The sequence below is a fragment of the Bubalus kerabau genome, chromosome 17 (assembly GCF_029407905.1).
Source record: "Bubalus kerabau isolate K-KA32 ecotype Philippines breed swamp buffalo chromosome 17, PCC_UOA_SB_1v2, whole genome shotgun sequence".
In the NCBI taxonomy this organism is placed as follows: Eukaryota; Metazoa; Chordata; class Mammalia; order Artiodactyla; family Bovidae; genus Bubalus; species Bubalus kerabau.
The window spans coordinates 27,240,509-27,260,031 of record NC_073640.1 but is presented as its reverse complement, the minus strand read 5'-3'; the positions used below and the strand labels follow the sequence as shown (position 1 = coordinate 27,260,031).

At 42.7% G+C, this 19,523-nt stretch overlaps 1 protein-coding gene across 5 annotated transcripts in view; it reads right to left on the bottom strand.

The window, feature by feature from the left end:
* Positions 1 to 19,523, bottom strand: part of BBS2 (Bardet-Biedl syndrome 2) — a 94,873-nt gene that overhangs the window by 852 nt on the left and 74,498 nt on the right. For 2 of the 5 annotated variants that reach the window (XM_055553169.1, XM_055553166.1), the window contains exons 6-16: positions 16,573 to 16,677; positions 16,403 to 16,489; positions 13,113 to 13,248; positions 12,728 to 12,867; positions 11,328 to 11,496; positions 11,065 to 11,236; positions 10,270 to 10,399; positions 4,932 to 5,063; positions 4,328 to 4,465; positions 2,452 to 2,564; positions 720 to 868 (exon numbers count right to left, since the gene is read on the bottom strand). In XM_055553169.1, the coding sequence (XP_055409144.1) occupies positions 720 to 868; positions 2,452 to 2,564; positions 4,328 to 4,465; positions 4,932 to 5,063; positions 10,270 to 10,399; positions 11,065 to 11,236; positions 11,328 to 11,496; positions 12,728 to 12,867; positions 13,113 to 13,248; positions 16,403 to 16,489; positions 16,573 to 16,677 (1,471 nt within the window). Of the gene's footprint in view, positions 1 to 719; positions 918 to 2,451; positions 2,565 to 4,327; positions 4,466 to 4,931; positions 5,064 to 10,269; positions 10,400 to 11,064; positions 11,237 to 11,327; positions 11,497 to 12,727; positions 12,868 to 13,112; positions 13,249 to 16,402; positions 16,490 to 16,572; positions 16,678 to 19,523 lie in introns of those variants that run through there. The other 3 variants (XM_055553167.1, XM_055553168.1, XM_055553170.1) reach the window with 3 other exon arrangements.

Genomic DNA, 19,523 nt, shown 5'->3' with positions numbered 1-19,523 from the left:
TGCTCAACCACTGGACCACCAGGGAAGTCCTAGATAGTACAGATTTATCTTATCTTACCATTCCCTAAAAAAGATATTCTCATATGTAACTTCAATCACAAACCAAGCCTAGAGACCATTTTATACCTAGAAACTTAAGAGTCAGTTTTACAGAAAAGGATCAAAGCTTATATCCACTTAGCAAAGATTATTTCTAAAAGGAAGTCAAAGCACTGACCCAAAACAGCCGATTTCAATAGGAGTACTTAAGGCTTCCTCTTGGGAATATGTCACTCAGTTTTTCTTCTGAGGATGCAGCAAGTTCGGGAAGATCCCGCATGCCTTGGGACAACTAAGCCTGTGTACCACAACTACTGAGCCTGTGCTCTAGAGCCCGTGCACTCCAACTACTGAAGTCCTAGCGCCTAGGACCAGTGCTGGTTTCTGCTAGCCACAACTGAAGAAGGCCCAAGCACAGCAATGAAGACCCTATATAGCCAAAAATAAACAAATCTTTAAAAAAAAAAAAAAAGGAACTGAAAGTTTTTACCGTCTGAAGTTGGCAAACTAACTAAAGCCAAACAGTAGGCTGGCTGAACTCAAGTGAATGGTACCAACTCGAATGTGAAAGGCGTCTTTATAGATACAAGCCCTGATAGGAATTCTTGAAGCTACCACCATCTTTAATGGTTCTCGCCCCGAAATGAAGACGAAATGCAGTGCTACAAAAAGAGACTTACCACGCAGACGACCTGCTCTTTGAATGGCTTGATTTACTGCTTTGAGGCTTCCCAACAGTTCTGTGTGATTGTTACAGCGAATTTTATATCCATTGAGCAAGTCTTTATTAAGGTCATAGAGTTCCATATAGCGATTCTTCATCGTTTTCCTGTGTTCATCAATAGAAGGTTAACATCACTGGACCTCAGTATGGCAGGCTTAAATGAAAAGATTTGCAAACTTCTTAGACAGTACTCTTGCCTGGAAAATCCCATGGATAAAGGAGCCTGGTAGGCTGCAGTCCATGGGGTCGCTAAGGGTCAGACACGGCTGAGCGACTTCACTTTCACTTTTCACTTTCATGCATTGGAGAAGGAAATGGCAACCCACTCCAGTGTTCTTGCCTGGAGAATCCCAGGGACGGGGGAGCCTGGTGGGCTGCCGTCTATGGGGTCGCACAGGGTCGGACATGACTGAAGTGACTTAGCAGCAGCAGCAGACACATTTAATAAAAGATCAAACCAGATTTTTAGCTGTACTGTCATTAAAACAGGATAACTGCTAAAGTCTGCTTTGAAAACACTGAGAATATTCTATGAACTATTCTGTTTCTTCCAAATAAATGGAAGACAAGTGGCCTTCCTTGGTTATTAATCCATGGTTTGTTTGAATTTAGGAACCAAGAATTATCATGCCCATGATACAAGGGGTGGGGAAAAGTCAGCAAGGTGACAGGCTATAAAGCTTCAGACTAATACTGACAGTTTCTTATCAAGCTAAATATACACTTACTATACAACCCAGCAATCACATTATGACACATTTCACCCAAAAGAATGGAAACGTGTCTGCAAAAAACCTGTATGTGAATATTTATAGCAGCTTTATTCTCAATCACCAAAGTCTGGAAACAACCGAAATCTCAATTAATCGGTGGGATATTTACCAAGTATGGATATCAATACAATAGAATATTCAGCAATAAAATGGAATGAACTACTGGTAACTTACAACGTAAATGAACCTTAATGGCATTATGGAACCTGAAAGAAGCCAGACTCAAAAGGTTGATTCCACTTCTATGGATTCCATTTACATTGTCTGATTCCATTTATGTGACAGTTTGGGAAAGATAAAACTATAGGAAGAGAAACTCAATCATTGGCTGCCACGGACTGGAGGTTAGGAAAAGTACTTGATTTCGGTAGTAGCAACACAATTGTACAAATTTCCCCAAATTTACTGAAGTGTAAACCTAAAAGGGCACATTTTCTACGTGTATATTATAAATTACATGTCAACCAACTTGGCTTTAAAAAATAAAAACCGTGTACATCTGACAGTTTCTAAATGAAATATAAATCAAGAAAAAAGGAATTTTAGGGGTTGGTCACTTCCCTCTAGTTTTTTTTGTCGCTCAGTCATGTCCGACTCTTTGCGACCCCATAACTGCAGCCTGCCAGGTTCCTCGGGAAGGAAGATATCCAGGAATTATCTAGGCAAGAATATTGGAGGGGGTAGCCATTCCCTTCTACAGGGGACCTTCCCGACCCAGGAATTGAATCTGGGTCTCCCGCATTGCAGGCAGATTCTTTACCATCTGAGCCACCAGGGAAGCACAGTCAAATGCCTAAGGCCAGCAACATCTCTTTGCCATAAAAAAAAAAAAAGCCAGAGAGAGAATAAAATGGGGAGCCCTAGAGATACAGGTGGCAAGAAAAAGCACCTGTCCTGGCCATGGTACATACTCACATGTCCCTCATCAGACGGGCATCTTCAGCTCGGACCAGCAAACTACGGATCAGGTTAGAGTTATCAGCCATGTCAGCACTGAGCTTCTGATGCACTGAGTGGTATTCATCCACCTGGAAACCATGAACACCCAGGAATTTAAAAGGCCTCACCAACTTCCTGAAAACTAAATAAATCGAGAAGGAACTGTCTTCTCTATACCGAGGCCCTGTTTTTTCTGCCATTCACTTGTTCTATCTTAACTATCCTCTGTTGTTTCACCTCCTCTTCAGTGAAATACTCAAAATGACATTCTGTGTCAAGCTCTTCCACATCTTAGCATTGTGAGCCCAAGCCATACAAATACTAACATTTTAGAGGTCTGGGGTGGGGATGTTATAAGTGGGGACCAATCACAAGCCTTACTTTTGGTTTTGGATTCTCTGTTGTTGTTTGGTCAATAAGTCACATCTGACTCTCTGCGACCCCATGGCCTGTAACCCGCCAGGCTCTTCTGTCCATGCGGTTTTTCAGACAAGAATACTGGAGTGGGTTGCCATTTCCTTCTCCAGGGGATCTCCCTGACCCAGGAATCAAATTCATGTCTCCTGTATTGACAGGCAGATCCTTTACCACTGAGCCACCTGTGAAAGCACTAAGACAAAGCACTAAGACAGAATGCAAAGTATATACAACAGATAAGATGAAAGGCTGGCAAAGAAAAATGTTAACATATATATATTTCAAGTATCCTTCCAAACCAACACAGAAAGCAGGTGCTCAAGCTAACCACTCACTTTTATAAAAGAAAGCCTTTAACTCATGAATTCTCGAATACTAGCTTTTAGAACTGGACACGGAACAACAGAATGGTTCCAAATAGGAAAAGGAGTTCGTCAAGGCTGTATATTGTCACCCTGCTTATTTAACTTATATGCAGAGTACATCATGAGAAACGCTGGACTGGAAGAAACACTAGCTGGAGTCAAGATTGCCGGGAGAAATATCAATAACCTCAGATATGCAGATGACACCACCCTTATGGCAGAAAGTGAAGAGGAACTCAAAAGCCTCTTGATGAAGGTGAAAGTGGAGAGTGAAAAAGTTGGCTTAAAGCTCAACATTCAGAAAACGAAGATCATGGCATCCAGTCCCACCACTTCATGGGAAATAGGGGAAATAGTGGAAACAGTGTCAGACTTTATTTTTCTGGGCTCCAAAATCATTACAGATGGTGACTGCAGCCATGAAATTAAAAGACGCTTACTCCTTGAAAGGAAAGTTATGACCAACCTAGATAGCATATTGAAAAGCAGAGACATTAGTTTGCCAACAAAGGTCCTTCTAGTCAAGGCTATGGTTTTTCCTGTGGTCATGTATGGATGTGAGAGTTGGACTGTGAAGAAGGCTGAGCGCCGAAGAATTGATGCTTTTGAACTGTGGTGTTGGAGAAGACTCTTGAGAGTCCCTTAGACTGCAAGGAGATCCAACCAGTCCATTCTGAAGGAGATCAGCCCTGGGATTTCTTTGGAAGGACTGATGCTGAAGCTGAAACTCCAGTACTTTGGCCACCTCATGCGAAGAGTTGACTCATTGGAAAAGCCTCTGATGCTGGGAGGGATTGGGGGCAAGAAGAGAAGGGGACGACAGAGGATGAGATGGCTGGATGGCATCACTGACTTGATGGACGTGAGTCACAGTGAATTCCGGGAGTTGGTGATGGACAGGGTGGCCTGGTGTGCTGCGATTCATGGGGTCGCAAAGAGTCGGACATGACTGACTGACTGATCTGACCTGATCATGTAATATATGTACATTTGTAGTTTCATTAACAGAAATATTGCAAACATTATTAGAACACCGTGTTCTCACAAATTCATCCACCAGGTGCCCTCACCTTAACTAGAACCTTTCGTAATTCTTCAAAGTAGACAGGGAAATTGGCTTCGACTTGAAGGTCTTCAATAGCAAAAAACGATGCCATTGACTGGATGATATCACCAGCCAAATCGATATCATCAGTATTTACAGTAATCTATCCACAGGAAAAAAGACAAGTTAGCACCCTCAGACAGCTAGAACAGTACCTGAACTTCCCCATATTCAACACATTTATTGGAACATAAATTTATATGCAATGATAAATACAAATAAGGTCCAGCCCTCAAGAAAACATTATTTCTAGTAACAGGCAAAAAAAAAAAAGAATCCTTTTGCCTTATAAATGGAACAACAGAATCATTCAAACAATGAAAACCTTTTGTTCTCCTCTGTATTCCTAAACCACCCCAAACTAGGTGACAAACAGGTGAAGGGAAGTGGGGGAGAGAGGTAGAAAACGCGCTCATCTGCGTTATACGCCTGTGTCAGGTGATAACACCAACAGTCTAGGTTGAGACACGTGGTTTTACGACCTTGAGACTGGTGTCACCCACCTCGCTTAACACTGAGTGTCATAAATGTTTACATGAGAAATCTGTGTCCATGACAGTAAAAATTACCTCTCCACTAAGTTTTATCTTTATATACAGCTGGCCACCGTTCCGTAGGGATGTGAAACACACTTGAAATGGAGCGTTCTGAATGTTAGTATCCTCTGGTAACAGAAAGTTCTGGTTGAGCCACATAACAACCTTAAAGATGAAGAGTGTGAAATGAATTTCCATTTTTTAAGTATGGTCATTAAGAGTTACCCTTCTTTCTAGTTTTACTACTTGGTTTAAAAAAACAACAATTACAACTCTTCCCCTACCAAAACACTACTCACTCTCCTTTTTCCCACCTGATACATGTAATAAATAACATGCACAATTATATCTGGTCCCATAGCATGCATTTTCTACTCAGACATGTATTTTTAAATTTATTTATTTATTTATTTAGTTTTACTTCTTGGCTGCACTGTGTGGCATTTGGGACCTTAGTTCCTCAACCACGGATTGAACCCGAGGCCCTGTAACCGATGGATCACCAGGGAAGTCCCCTACTTAGACATAACCTTATATGCAATGTAGACACGATTCAAGTATGATGCTAATTCTGTTTAAACGAGAGCTCTTCTGTGGCTCTAGCCTGCTTAAAATCATTCCACTGCATCCTTTAAAACATTTAAATGAAGTTTGCACGCACACACAGATAACATCCACACTATAAGTAAAGAATAAATCTTAATATAAATAATAGTAATACTTTACAGTGGTTTATAACACAGGTTCTACATAAGATCCACTTGTGAGGCATTTTGGAAGGGGCCACCTGTAGAGTTTCAAGTTTCACAGACCACTAAGGGGCCTGAGAATTTCCATGATTAAAAAGCCTCACTGAGAATTCTAAAGTCCAGTCAAGGTTAAAATCCACAGGTATTACTAGTCCTTAGTACTCCTGCCTGGAAAATCCCATGGACGGAGGAGCCTGGAAGGCTGCAGTCCATGGGGTCACTGAGGGTCGGACACGACTGAGCGATGTCACTTTCACTTTTCACTTTCACGCATTGGAGAAGGAAATAGCAACCCACACCAGTGTTCTTGCCTGGGGAATCCCAGGGACGGGGGAGCCTGGTGAGGTGCCATCTACGGGGTCGCAGAGTCGGACACGACTGACGTGACTTAGCAAACTTTACAAAGTGCTATTATACCAATTACCTTGGACGAGGGAGATACCCCTCGTCCAAGGTAAGGAGCAATGGCTGCGCTTTGCTGGAGCAGACGTGAAGAGATACCCCATGCCCAAGGTAAGAGAAACCCAAGTAAGACGGTAGGTGTTGCAAGAGGGCATCAGAGGGCAAACACACTGAAGCCATACTCACAGAAAACTAGTCAATCTAATCACACTAGGACCACAGCCTTGTCTAACTCAATGAAACTAAGCCATGCCCATGGGGCAACCCAAGACGGGCGGGTCATGGTGGAGAGATCTGACAGAATGTGGTCCACTGGAGAAGGGAATGGCAAACCACTTCAGTATTCTTGCCTTGAGAACCCCATGAACAGTATGAAAAGGCAAAATGATAGGATACTGAAAGAGAAACTCCCCAAGTCAGTAGGTGCCCAATATGCTACTGGAGATCAGTGGAGAAATAACTCCAGAAAGAATGAAGGGATGGAGCCAAAGCAAAAACAATACCCAGCTGTGGATGTGACTGGTGATAGAAGCAAGGTCCAATGCTATAAAGAGCAATATTGCATAGGAACCTGGAATGTCAGGTCTATGAATCAAGGCAAATTGGAAGTCGTCAAATAAGAGATGGCAAGAGTGAATGTCGACATTCTAGGAATCAGTGAACTGAAATGGACTGGAATGGGTGAATTTAACTCAGATGACCATTATATCTACTACTGTGGGCAGTAATCCCTCAGAAGAAATGGAGTGGCCATCACAGTCAACAGAAGAGTCCGAAATGCAGTACTTGGATGCAATCTCAAAAACGAAAGAATGATCTCTGTTCATTTCCAAGGCAAACCATTCAACATCACAGTAATCCAAGTCTATGCCCCAACCAGTAACGCTGAAGAAGCTGATGTTGAACAGTTCTATGAAGACCTACAAGACCTTTTAGAACTAACACCCAAAAAAGATGTCCTTTTCATTATAGGGGACTGGAATGCAAAAGTAGGAAGTCAAAAAACACCTGGAGTAACAAGCAAATTTGGCCTTGGAATACGGAATGAAGCAGGGCAAAGACTAATAGAGTTTTGCCAAGAAAATGCACTGGTCATAACAAACACCCTCTTCCAACAACACAAGAGAAGACTCTATACATGGATACCACCAGATGGTCAACACCGAAATCAGATTGATTATATTCTTTGCAGCCAAAGATGGAGAAGCTCTATACAGTCAGCAAAAACAAGACCAGGAGCTGACTGTGGCTCAGACTATGAACTCCTTATTGCCAAATTCAGACTTAAATTGAAGAAAGTAGGGAAAACCACTAGACCATTCAGGTATGACCTAAATCAAATCCCTTATGATTATACAGTGGAAGTGAGAAATAGATTTAAGGGCCTAGATCTGATAGATAGAGTGCCTGATGAACTATGGAATGAGGTTCGTGACATTGTACAGGAGACAGGGATCAAGACCATTCCCATAGAAAAGAAATGCAAAAAAGCAAAATGGCTGTCTGGGGAGGCCTTACAAATAGCTGTGAAAAGAAGAGAAGTGAAAAGCAAAGGAGAAAAGGAAAGATATAAACATCTGAATGCAGAGTTCCAAAGAATAGCAAGGAGAGATAAGAAAGCCTTCTTCAGCAATCAATGCAAAGAAATAGAGGAAAACAACAGAATGGGAAAGACTAGGGATCTCTTCAAGAAAATCAGAGATACCAAAGGAACATTTCATGCAAAGATGAGCTCGACAAAGGACAGAAATGGTATGGGCCTAACAGAAGCAGAAGATACTAAGAAGAGATGGCAAGAATACACAGAAGAACTATACAAAAAAGATCTTCATGACCCAGATAATCACGATGGTGTGATCACTCATCTAGAGCCAGACATCCTGGAATGTGAAGTCAAGTGGGCCTTAGAAAGTATCACTACAAACAAAGCTAGTGGAGGTGATAGAATTCCAGTTGAGCTATTCCAAATCCTGAAAGATGATGCTGTGAAAGTGCTGCACTCAATATGCCAGCAAATTTGGAAAACTCAGCAGTGGCCACAGGACTGGAAAAGGTCAGTTTTCATTCCAATCCCAAAGAAAGGCAATGCCAAAGAATGCTCAAACTACCGCACAATTGCACTCATCTCACACGCTAGTAAAGTAATGCTCAAAATTCTCCAAGCCAGGCTTCAGCAATATGTGAACCGTGAACTTCCTGATGTTCAAGCTGGTTTTAGAAAAGGCAGAGGAACCAGATATCAAATTGCCAACATCCGCTGGATCATAGAAAAAGCAAGAGAGTTCCAGAAAAACATCTATTTCTGCTTTATTGCCTATGCCAAAGCCTTTGACTGTGTGGATCACAATAAACTGGAAAATTCTGCAAGAGATGGGAATACCAGACCACCTGATCTGCCTCTTGAGAAATCTATATGCAGGTCAGGAAGCAACAGTTAGAACTGGACATGGAACAACAGACTGGTTCCAAATAGGAAAAGGAGTTCGTCAAGGCTGTATATTGTCACCCTGATTATTTAACTTATATGCAGAGTACATCATGAGAAACGCTGGGCTGGAAGAAACACAAACTGGAATCAAGATTGCCGGGAGAAATATCAATAACCTCAGATATGCAGATGACACCACCCTTATGGCAGAAAGTGAAGAGGAACTCAAAAGCCTCTTGATGAAAGTGAAAGTGGAGAGTGAAAAAGTTGGCTTAAAGCTCAACATTCAGAAAACGAAGATCATGGCATCTGACCCATCACTTCATGGGAAAGAGATGGGGAAACAGTGGAAACAGTGTCAGACTTTATTTTTCTGGGCTCCAAAATCACTACAGATGGTGACTGCAGCCATGAAATTAAAAGACGCTTACTCCTTGGAAGGAAAGTTACGACCAACCCAGATAGCATATTGAAAAGCAGAGACATTACTTTGCCAACAAAGGTCCGTCTAGTCAAAGCTATGGTTTTTCCTGTGGTCATGTATGGATGTGAGAGTTGGACTGTGAAGAAGGCTGAGCGCCGAAGAATTGATGGTTTTGAACTGTGGTGTTGGAGAAGACTCTTGAGAGTCCCTTGGGCTTCAAGGAGATCCAACCAGTCCATTCTGAAGGAGATCAGCCCTGGGATTTCTTTGGAAGGAATGATGCTAAAGCTGAAACTCCAGTACTTTGGCGACCTCATGCGAAGAGTTGATTCATTGGAAAAGCCTCTGATGCTGGGAGGGATTGGGGGCAGGAGGAGAAGGGGATGAAAGAGGATGAGATGGCTGGATGGCATCACTGATTCGATGGACGTGAGTCTCAGTGAACTCTGGGAGTTGGTGATGGACAGGGAGGCCTGGTGTGCTGCGATTCATGGGGTCGCAAAGAGTCGGACATGACTGAGTGACTGATCTGATCCGATCTGATCTGATTATACCAATTATGTAATCCTCAGGGGCCCCCTGTGAGGTAATACTATCCTCAATGAGGGGAATTGCGCAAGACCCCTAAGAATTTACTTAGTTAAGTTAGCACTTGAACCCCCACAATATTCCCATTTCCAAGGGCCACTCTCTTTCCATTCTGATGCAGGCTCCTCTTAAAACACTAGATCTGGACAATCCCACTGCTGCTGCTGCTGCTGCTGCTGCTGCTAAGTCGCTTCAATCGTTTCCGACTCTGTGCGACCCCATAGACGGCAGCCCACCAGGTTCCCCTGTCACTGGGATTCTCCAGGCAAGAACACTGGAGTGGGTTGCCATTTCCTTCTCCAACGCGTGAAAGTGAAAAGTGAAAGTGAAGTCGCTCAGTCATGTCCAACTCTTAGCGACCCCATGGACTGCAGCCCAACAGGCTCCTCCGTCCATGGGATTTTCCAGGCAAGAGTACTGGAGTGGGGTGCCATTGCCTTCTCCAGGGACTAACCAAAAAAATAGCAGTTACAAACTGAGAGGAATTCACCTGTGACTAAGGATTGCTTAGGTAAGTAACTTTGAATTAATGATTCAAAATAAATATTTCTGAATTGATTAGCCAAGATAAATATTTTTGAATAACCTTTTCAAAATGGGAGAAGTTATTTTAGCAACATTTTTGGTACTTGTTGTAAACTATCCAACTCCAACCTAACTCCTTCATGTCATATTTACTGCTACCAAATAACACACTCGTGTAATTTCCCCTTTTCTGTGAAATAATGTCAAAGATTCTAAAGTGCAAAAGGGTTGCAAAGAGAAAAGCCAGACACTCACCCTCTGGGCCCGTTCTGCGATGATAAAGTTGATGTAACTGAGGGGCTCCCTGGCAGGGTCCGGGCTGGTGAGCGCATACATGGAGAATCGGGGTAGCTGTCTTGTCAGCTCAAACACGTGAAACTGGGTGCTACGGCCAGCCAACGGGATAGAAGAGAACTGTTTGTGTTGAATGTTATTTCAAAGGGAAAGGCCCCCCAGATAAACATAAGGTCACTACTGAGTGATCAAGCTGTTACTTAAGGGTTTCACTAAAGAAACTGTCTACTCTCTTCCCCCCACCCCTGCCTCAAAAAAAAAAAAAAAAAAAAATTGAGGGTTCAAGTCCCACAGTAATGGGTTTGGGGATTTAGAGGCGTGAGTCTGTGTATACATATGCATGCACCCAGGGTTTACAACACCCAAAAAGGAATCTGGAAAGGTTTCTATCTTCCACAAATCTAGTGCTTTTCTTCACTGGCTGAGGTTACATATGGCTGTCATGTAACAGAACCTAAACCCCTGTAGTCTTGGATGCCAAAACTATCCATTAAGTGTACTTTTGGAATTGCTGTGAATATGAAATCATCTGACTAAAGCCAGAAATAATCATTTCAAACTTACATACTTTTTACTTATTTTTTGGAAAGATTTCAAATTAGAGAAAGAAGAAGTCATGGGAAACCTTGCCTGGGTGGAAAGAGCCATTAAGTGGCTTCTCTGGCCCCGGAGAATCCATGGCAAGAGGGGAAATCTACACATTCTGCTGTCCTCTCAGTGCTGCCTGGACATGACCTGCGACGTGCAAAGGGTCACCTGCTCCTGTAGCCCACGAAGGTTTTCAAGTGCAGGTCCACGGGGATGTCCTTGGGAGGTGTGATGGGGATGCGGACGGAGCTGGAGAGGTGGTGGACACTGGGGTGCACCACGTGGCTTTCACCCGCAAAAACGCCCTCCGCAAAAATCAACACTGCTCGGATGATGGTGTCTGCAGGGAAAAGAGAAGACAGCAGTCCAAGAGCCGCTCCCAGACGACACGGGTGCCAACGACCACCAGCTGTGTGTCAGTAACACCTTACCATTAGAGGTGGAAATGCACAGCTCTGCATGGGCGGCCTGCGCCTCGCTCCCCAGGTTGACGGAGAGAGCGGTGTGGAGCTTGGTGTTGGCCGGGATCACGCCCCGATGCCCATCAGCCTCGTTCAGTGGACTGCTCAGCTCAGCCTGCAAAACACGTAACTCCCCCCACTTCCAACTTAGTCCCCGGAACAGTGAACTCATGTCAATTTTAAATATAGCTATTTGGCTTCAGAAGACACATCCCCTGTATCTTATATTCATCTGAGTCTTTCAGCGTCAGAGAAGTGACCTCATTCGTGCTCTCGCTCTAACCTGGCCTTTTCCCAAAGGAAAAGACCCTCATCCCTTCCTGTGGTTAGGGACCACTGCCCCCCAGCACGCCTTTTACGTTCTAAAAAACTTATTTACTGGCTATGCTGGGTCTTCGTTGCTGTGTGGGCTTTCTCTAGTTGCGGCGAGGGCGCTGCTCTAGTTGCGATGCGCGGGTTTCTCACTGCAGTGGCTTCTCGTTGAGGGCACGGGCTCTAGGGCGCTCGGGTTCAGCACTCGCAGCTCCCGGGCTCTACAGCACTAGCTCAGTAGCCGTGGCGCACGGGCTTGGGCTTCAGTGCCCCGAGGCACCAGGGTCTTCCCGATGAGGGTCAAGCCCATGCCTCCTGCACAGGCAGGCGGAGTCCTTACACTGAGCCACCAGGGAAGCCACCCGCCTGTACTGTTCTGTTTTAAATGACTAAAGAAACTCCCTTAGTGTAGCAAATTCAAACAGTTATACATGATGGGACAAATTAAAATCCTACTCCCCAGCTCACCCTCCAGCTGGTCGGATAAGTACATGTACACACGTATACACACACACACACAACAGCAGACCCAGAGTCTCTGCAGGTGTCCATGTTTATGTTATTTGTGGTTGAAAAAGATACTCTAAACACACTATTCTTGCTTCCCTTCACTCAATAATACCAGACATCCTTCCACATTAGTCCACGTGTATATACTTCATTCTTTTGAGCTGCTTAATATTCCCCAGCACCTGGTGGGCTGCCGTCTATGGGGTCGCACAGAGTTGGACACGACTGAAGTGACTTAGCAGCACCCTCCCTATGACTGACCAAAAGTGACCATCACTCCCACCTGTTCCCTGCTACAAACAGTGCTGCAATGTGTTTGAACAGTCGTGCAAATCTCTCTCTGGCTGAGCTCCCCGGCAGAGGGATTTCTGGGTTAAAGGATACGTGCCCTCTTCATTCTGACACTGGCAGAAAGGCCGGGCCATCTGCCCGCCCACCAGCGGGAAGGGGAAGCCCATGCCCCGCCATATGCGGAGAGCCTCCTTTCCCAACCGCCCATCCTCCTGGTCACTCTCAGCCTCCCACGTGCCCATCCCATCGGGTCCAACCTTGGCGTTTTCCTCATAGTTGCGGAGCTCCAGCAACAGGTTCTGTTTTTTCTGACTCAGCTCTCGGATCAGGTCCTGCTCTACGCTGATGTCCATGAGGTTGCCTCTCATCTCAGCCGTGCCCGGCAGGTAGCCTCGGACTGACAGGAGGTGGGGAAAAAAAAAAAAACCATAGGACTGAGGGAGGGCCCAGGCACAGTCAGGTCTTACTTTTAAGTCATCAATGCCCTAGTCTTAAAACCTAAGTTCTCATTTCCCCAACTCAGGTGAGTTTATTAGGATGAAAGGGTATCAACACAAACACTTTATGGTGAATCTCCCGGGATTCTGACCCAACTGGACTGAGAAATCTGACTTCTCAAAGATCTCTCCTGTCCCGATTTACTTTCTCCATCCACCGAGCAGCAGATTAACTGTTGACAGCCATCCATCCGGTAATCTCCCTCCACCACACCAGCAATCGCAGATGAAAAGTTGTCCTTAAAGATCACCTCCCCAGTCCGGTCACTTCGAGCATCAACCTAAAAATAGAACAAGAACTTGAAAACAGCTTCTGCTACAGGTTCTTAAAAATGACACAAAATTTTCAAGTTCAATCAGCTTTAGTCTAGAAGTTTTTAAGAGGGCTCCAAGGAGGGGATTTCCCTGGTGGTCTAGTGGTTAGGACTCCACCTTCCAATGCAGGGGATGAGAGTTTGTTCCCTGGTGGGGGACTAAGATCGTACATGACACTGGGTAACCAAGCCCTCTCGCCACAACGAGAGAGCCTGCACACAGCAGTGAAGGATTCCTCAAGCTGCAACTAAGACCCAAGGCAGCCAAATTAAAAAAAAAAAAATTTTTTTTAATGAGTACTCCAAGGGCCCCCCCCACCTATGGCTTCTCAATACATACCTAGAACCAGGGGGCCAAGGAACCTCACTCAGCTCTGTTTTTTCTTAAAAGCTGTTTTACATACTGGCCTAGTATTTCATTTGGAGAAGGGGGTTGGCTGAGAGACAGTACTTTTAGAAAATACATAACACAACTGTGAAAGTCCAAACTTCCCAGGTTCGAATTCCAGCTTTGCTGCTCACTACCTGTGGGATCTTGGGCAAACCTCTTTAACCATTCTGGACTTGGCTTCCTCATCTGGAGATCAACAATAAGAACATGAGGAAAGTAACTGTATCTACACGTCAGGGTTGTAACAGGGTCGAAAAGGGTTAACGTGTGTTAAGCAGGTAGAACAGGGACTGGCACATAGAGGTATACAAGACATATTAGCTCTATACACAAATTTCACCTTTATTATATATAAATATATAAAATACATTACACCTAACATTTTTATTTATTTGGCTGCGCTGTGTCTTAGCTGTGGCATCAAACTCTTATCTGCAGCATGGGATCTAGTTCCCTGACCAGGGATCAAACCTGGGCCCCCTGCACTGGGAGTGTGGAGTTTTACTCACTGTTCCACCAGGGAAGTCCCCAGCTATATCTAAAGTTTGGAAAATGCCAAGCAAGCCTAGTCTCCCACCATTCACGCTTCTGGAATAGCCCTGTTTAAGGTCCCTTTGCCACATGAACTACTGAGATACTGCAGAGAGCCCTACAATCATCCACATCTCCTCTTCCCAAAGGAGGCAGATAAATAAATCACTGACCCTTCAGAAACGAACGCATCGCAAAACAACAGGGAAGGATAACCACCTAAAATGAGCTTTTGTTCTAAGCAAGAACACATGCATTATTGATAAAAGGCTGCTGCTGCTGCTGCTAAGTCGCTTCAGTCATGTCCGACTCTGTGCAACCCCATAGACTGCAGCCTACCAGGCTCCTACGTCCATGGGATTTTCCAGGCAAGAGTACTGGAGTGGGTTGCCATTGCCTTCTCCATGATAAAAGGCTAGCTTCAGAAAATCTAACGGAGCAAGCATCTCAGTGACCACTATTTTTGTCTTTTTATAAACAGCATTCTGGGCAAAATTTTGCAGTGAAAAACACACTAATTTAGGTCATAGCTTACTACCAGCTCCTACCCCTTGGCTGGAGAATACCATGCTCTTAATAACAACATCAGGTCAGCCTGAAAATTATGGATGCTAAAGCTAGTAAAGCAATGAATGGCCTGTACTGACCAGAGTTCTTCACACATTAACAGAAGCCTCGAACTCAGACTGAACTGAACTTGCTTCATTCTAACTTCTCCATGACCTTCAGCACTGCGTTTCCGCAGTATTTAGCAAATAAGAGGGTTAACTTGCTAACTAAGAAACAGGGCTACAAATCTGTATTTCTGTGGATTTTCTATTCTTTTGCTTTATCCAACATGAAAGTTTTGCCATGGAAAAGATGACCCTCCAACTCAACAAGTGACCTACTAAAGAAAAAGTTAGTTGGCTAGTTGTATTTAAATTAAGTAATTCTGCACCTATGTTCACCTGGTGGATCTATATTCCTTTTAATGTTGTTTCTGTTGAGTGCAGATACCAACTGTTCCACTTATATCATGAACTGTATAGTTTGCTTATCTTTTGTATGGCTTAGAACATACAAATTATGATTATGTAATAGAAATTTCTTAAAATTTTGAAAGCATTTAACTAGACAGACTTCAAGGTTTAGAGTCAGATCTGAAGGTTAGTTTTGATAACTTAAGTCAAGTAGTTTTCTAATTCTTGGATCAATCATAATAATTTATATTCCCCCAAAATAGGGTCCCCTTTTATGGGTTTTCAAGTTTCTTAATAAGCAACTACACAGTCTTCCTTTGTAATTTTTAACACCTACACCAAAAACAAAACCAAGTGGAGAAGTAGGAACCAACATAACGGTTTTTTAGAATCTGCTCTTCACACAGCACCCAAAGGAAGATTACAAGACACTGGCCAAAAGTGAAGAAAAATCAAAGAAGAAAAGCTAGAACTAGCTGATCTCCTTCAGGCAATCAGCACTGACAGATGAGAGAGCTAGGGCAAACGGTATCCATGGAGATCTGGCAGCTCCTTCGGCAGTTTCTAACAAGGCAATCCTGGCTTGCCAAGAGACTGTACAAAGTTCTGATCTGAAGTTAAAAAAGGAAAGAAGCACACAAAAAAAAATTCCTAGTTTGAAGTTATAGCTTGGAAAACAATGATAACATAACTCTTCCCACTAATTCTAAGATTTTAGTCAAACTTGAAGATTTACTAGAAAAGAGCTACATACTCACTGCTGCTGCTGCTGCTGCTAAGTCGCTTCAGTCATGTCCAACTCTGTGCAACCCCATAGACAGCAGACCACCAGGCTCTGCCGCCCCTGGAATTCTCCAGGCAAGAGTACTGGAGTGGGTTGCCATTTTCTTCTCCACAGTTCACTACTAGCTTACTAAAAATCCTTTTTTTTTTACTTGCCTATGCCTATGATCAACTTGATTAAATTGATTCCCATTCCTTCAAGAAAGGGATTTAGACCTTCCCTGGAGATCTTCCCTCAAATAAGGCTTATAAACTGAAAGGACACTCACTCACTCTGCAGTGTTGATTACCAGAGCAGGAAGAAAAAATCTAGGAAGATTATGAAGTTAAATTTGAAAGCACAGCCAAGGAACTCAAGTGCATATTCTCGTGTTATTGTTCGGAGTCATACAGCCAATATATCTCAGATAGTTATTACTTTAAATTATACTTGAACACTACTATTTAAACTTACCTTCCCATTGGACCAACCAGTTATCAGTTCACACACTCCATCAGAGTTAAGGTCAAAAGCATGAATACTCATGGCATGATTTTTGGACTGAAAAGGAATTTCAATAATTAGTATAGAAGTCCCTCAATAAGTATAAAATCCCTGAATATCAGAGAATGTATCATACAAACTTTAATTCTCCAGTATCGGGCTGTTTTGTCATAAACTCCAACGGTGCCATTGGAGAGGGCATAACCAAATCGACTGCCATACATGGGGCAAAGAGAGGTGATGATCTGCAAAAAATAGTGAAAAAGATAAAGTTCATTAAGGCTCAATTTAGTGCAAAGTGACTTTATAAAACTGCATACCTTGCTACAAGTGTGTTAAAATTAGGTTTAAATACACTTCCAACCCATTAGTGGGGAATGTGTTCTTCTCTATGATCCATGTCCTCTATTTCAGATTTGGATCATAAGAATTAAACTCACAAAGTTTACTGTTTTAGATCAAGCATATGTAGCAAATTTCAACAAATTATTTTTTTAAATAATAAAATTGAGGAATTAAGGAGGAAATAGACTATGTACACAAGATCTGGAGTATGTAAAATTGATGTTAAATTGATACACACTAGCTCAAAATATTTTCATGATTATTTCAATTTCCTTAACTTACAATATCTTACAGTCTAAATTTTAAAAGGACTTATAAAATCCACAATTAAATATCTTTTAAGAGTATACTTTTCCAAGGTATAATTTACTGTTTGCTAGAAGAAAACATTGGAGAAGGCAATGGCACCCCACTCCAGTTCTCTTGCCTGGAAAACCCCATGGACAGAGGAGCCTGGTAGGCTGCAGTCCATGGGGTCGCTAAGAGTCGGACACGACTGAGTGACTTCACTTTCACTTTTCACTTTCATGCATTGGGGAAGGAAATGGCAACCCACTCCAGTGTTTTTGCCTGGAGAATCCCAGGAACAAGGGAACCTGGTAGGCTGCCGTCTATGGGGTCACACAGAGTCGGACACAACTGAAGTGACTTAGCAGCAGCAGCAGCAGAAGAAAACATAATCCTTTAAAAAGCAAAACCCCAGAATACCATGGATTTGTACATATCTAACAATATACAGAGTGCATATGTTATACTGGAGTATTAACAGGACTGTTAAGAGGATTTAACACACTTAAGAGAATTTACAATTAAGATTTACAAAATCTCCAGTTTTAGATACTGAACAAAATTATCCTTAAAAGTTAAAACCAAAGTTTAAAGATATCTATGACCCTGCTGGTCTACTTTCTAATTCTGACTAATGTAAGAGATAATAAGAAATAAACTGTATAAAGTAGAGAATAGTTATGTAATTTCTTCTACACCTACAACTTTTCTATAAAGCCACCCACTTCACTTAACTCTGAATACAAAGTGCCATGTGGGACTCCAGAATTATTTAGCTCAAGGCATTCTTTTGGCAGTACTGTTCATAATTTTGCTGATGTGCAAAAACACATGTGAACTCTGAGCAAAATTAAACCAAGAGGACAAAAAAACAGCCCTGAAATGAACAATCTTATAAAGTCCACATTTTCCTGAATTTAGCCCCAGTTTTCCTAGGTCCCTTAGTCCTTTATAAGGTCACTAGTTTCTTCTTTTGTGGACCAGAGGATCAACAGGCACGTCAAATTCCTCGCCGTTATTTCATGTTCTCCTGTCTTTTTCTAGGATTTACGAAAAAAGTGTTTCACAGAATGTACTCCCCTTGCATCTAGTATTGATGATCAACAGAAATCCAACAAAAACTCAATGATTCCCCAAATGGGTAAAGATTTACTATGAATTTAAATGAAAGGGAAACAGTAATGCAGAACCCAGCACCTACAGGCAATTCTCAAGCTGGCAATCCCCTTCAACAATCTAATGAAAGCTAAGGACCGTCTCTCTAAAAAGCAGACATGAGACACATACAGGTACACAAAACCCCCAGATGGACACACATCTTCAGCTATGCACTGCTTTAGGCACTCACTTCTCCCCTTCATCTTCCTCTACCACAACTATCAGCTTACAACCATAAAAAATGTGAGTACATAAGTAGAGTCAGATTAAGTAAAAATCTATAGTAAAAGTGAAGAAGTGAAGTTGCTCAGTCGTGTCCGACTTTTTGCAACCTCATGGACTGTAGCCCACAACACTCCTCTGTCCATGGGATTTTCCAGGCAAGAGTACTGGAGTGGGTTGCCATTTCCTTCTCCAGTGGATCTTCCCGACCCAGGGATCAAATCCAGGTCTCCTGCATTGTAGGCAGACGCTTTACCATCTGAGCCATGAGGGAAGTCCATAGTAAGGGTAAACCCTTCAAAATCACTGATGACACTTTATATATCAATATGCATGTTTTGCTTTTTGGTCTCCCTTTTGCAGGCAGGGGAACAGAAGCCTGATGTTCCTAAACAGCTTTTGTAAGCAAAGAAAACCAAGGATGAATTCTCATCCTGAGGTGAGCTCTCAGGCTGCTGCCCTCAATCTTTTCTGATACAGCCTCTCAAACACCAGCTGATTCAATTCTGCTCACCACCACCATTTGGATCTCTAAGACTTCCTTCAGTTGTTTTTCTTTTCTGTCCATTTACAGGGTTCACAAGCCAGTGCTCCTTTATTTCCATCTCCTTCCTTAATTTAGAATATCCTAATTATCTTTTTGGTTTCCATCTTGCCCAATCCTGGAAAACCAGCAGCAAATAAATATCCTAAGAATACCAAACTATAAGGGATAAGGGCAATCTTTAGACACTGTTTTAAAAAAAGATAACTTTTTCAGAAACATTTCAATTTGAATTACATGAGTAACTCTAATCACAAAGAAACTAGTCAAGTTCTCTGACATCTAGTTTTTAAGTCTACCAACAGAAATGTGCCTAAGAAGTACTTAATTTGAATAAAGAGAAAAACTCTAAAATCCTCACATATACAGTTCATTCAATATTCAATCCCATTTAATACACATGATGAGAAGCAGGAGGAGGACTTGCCACTTAATAGCCATGACCTTTTGAGAGTAACTTAACAAAGAAATGTAACATGTTCCCTCATCTGTAAAACGAGAACTACTAATTCCTTCATAATTGGGCTGTTGTTG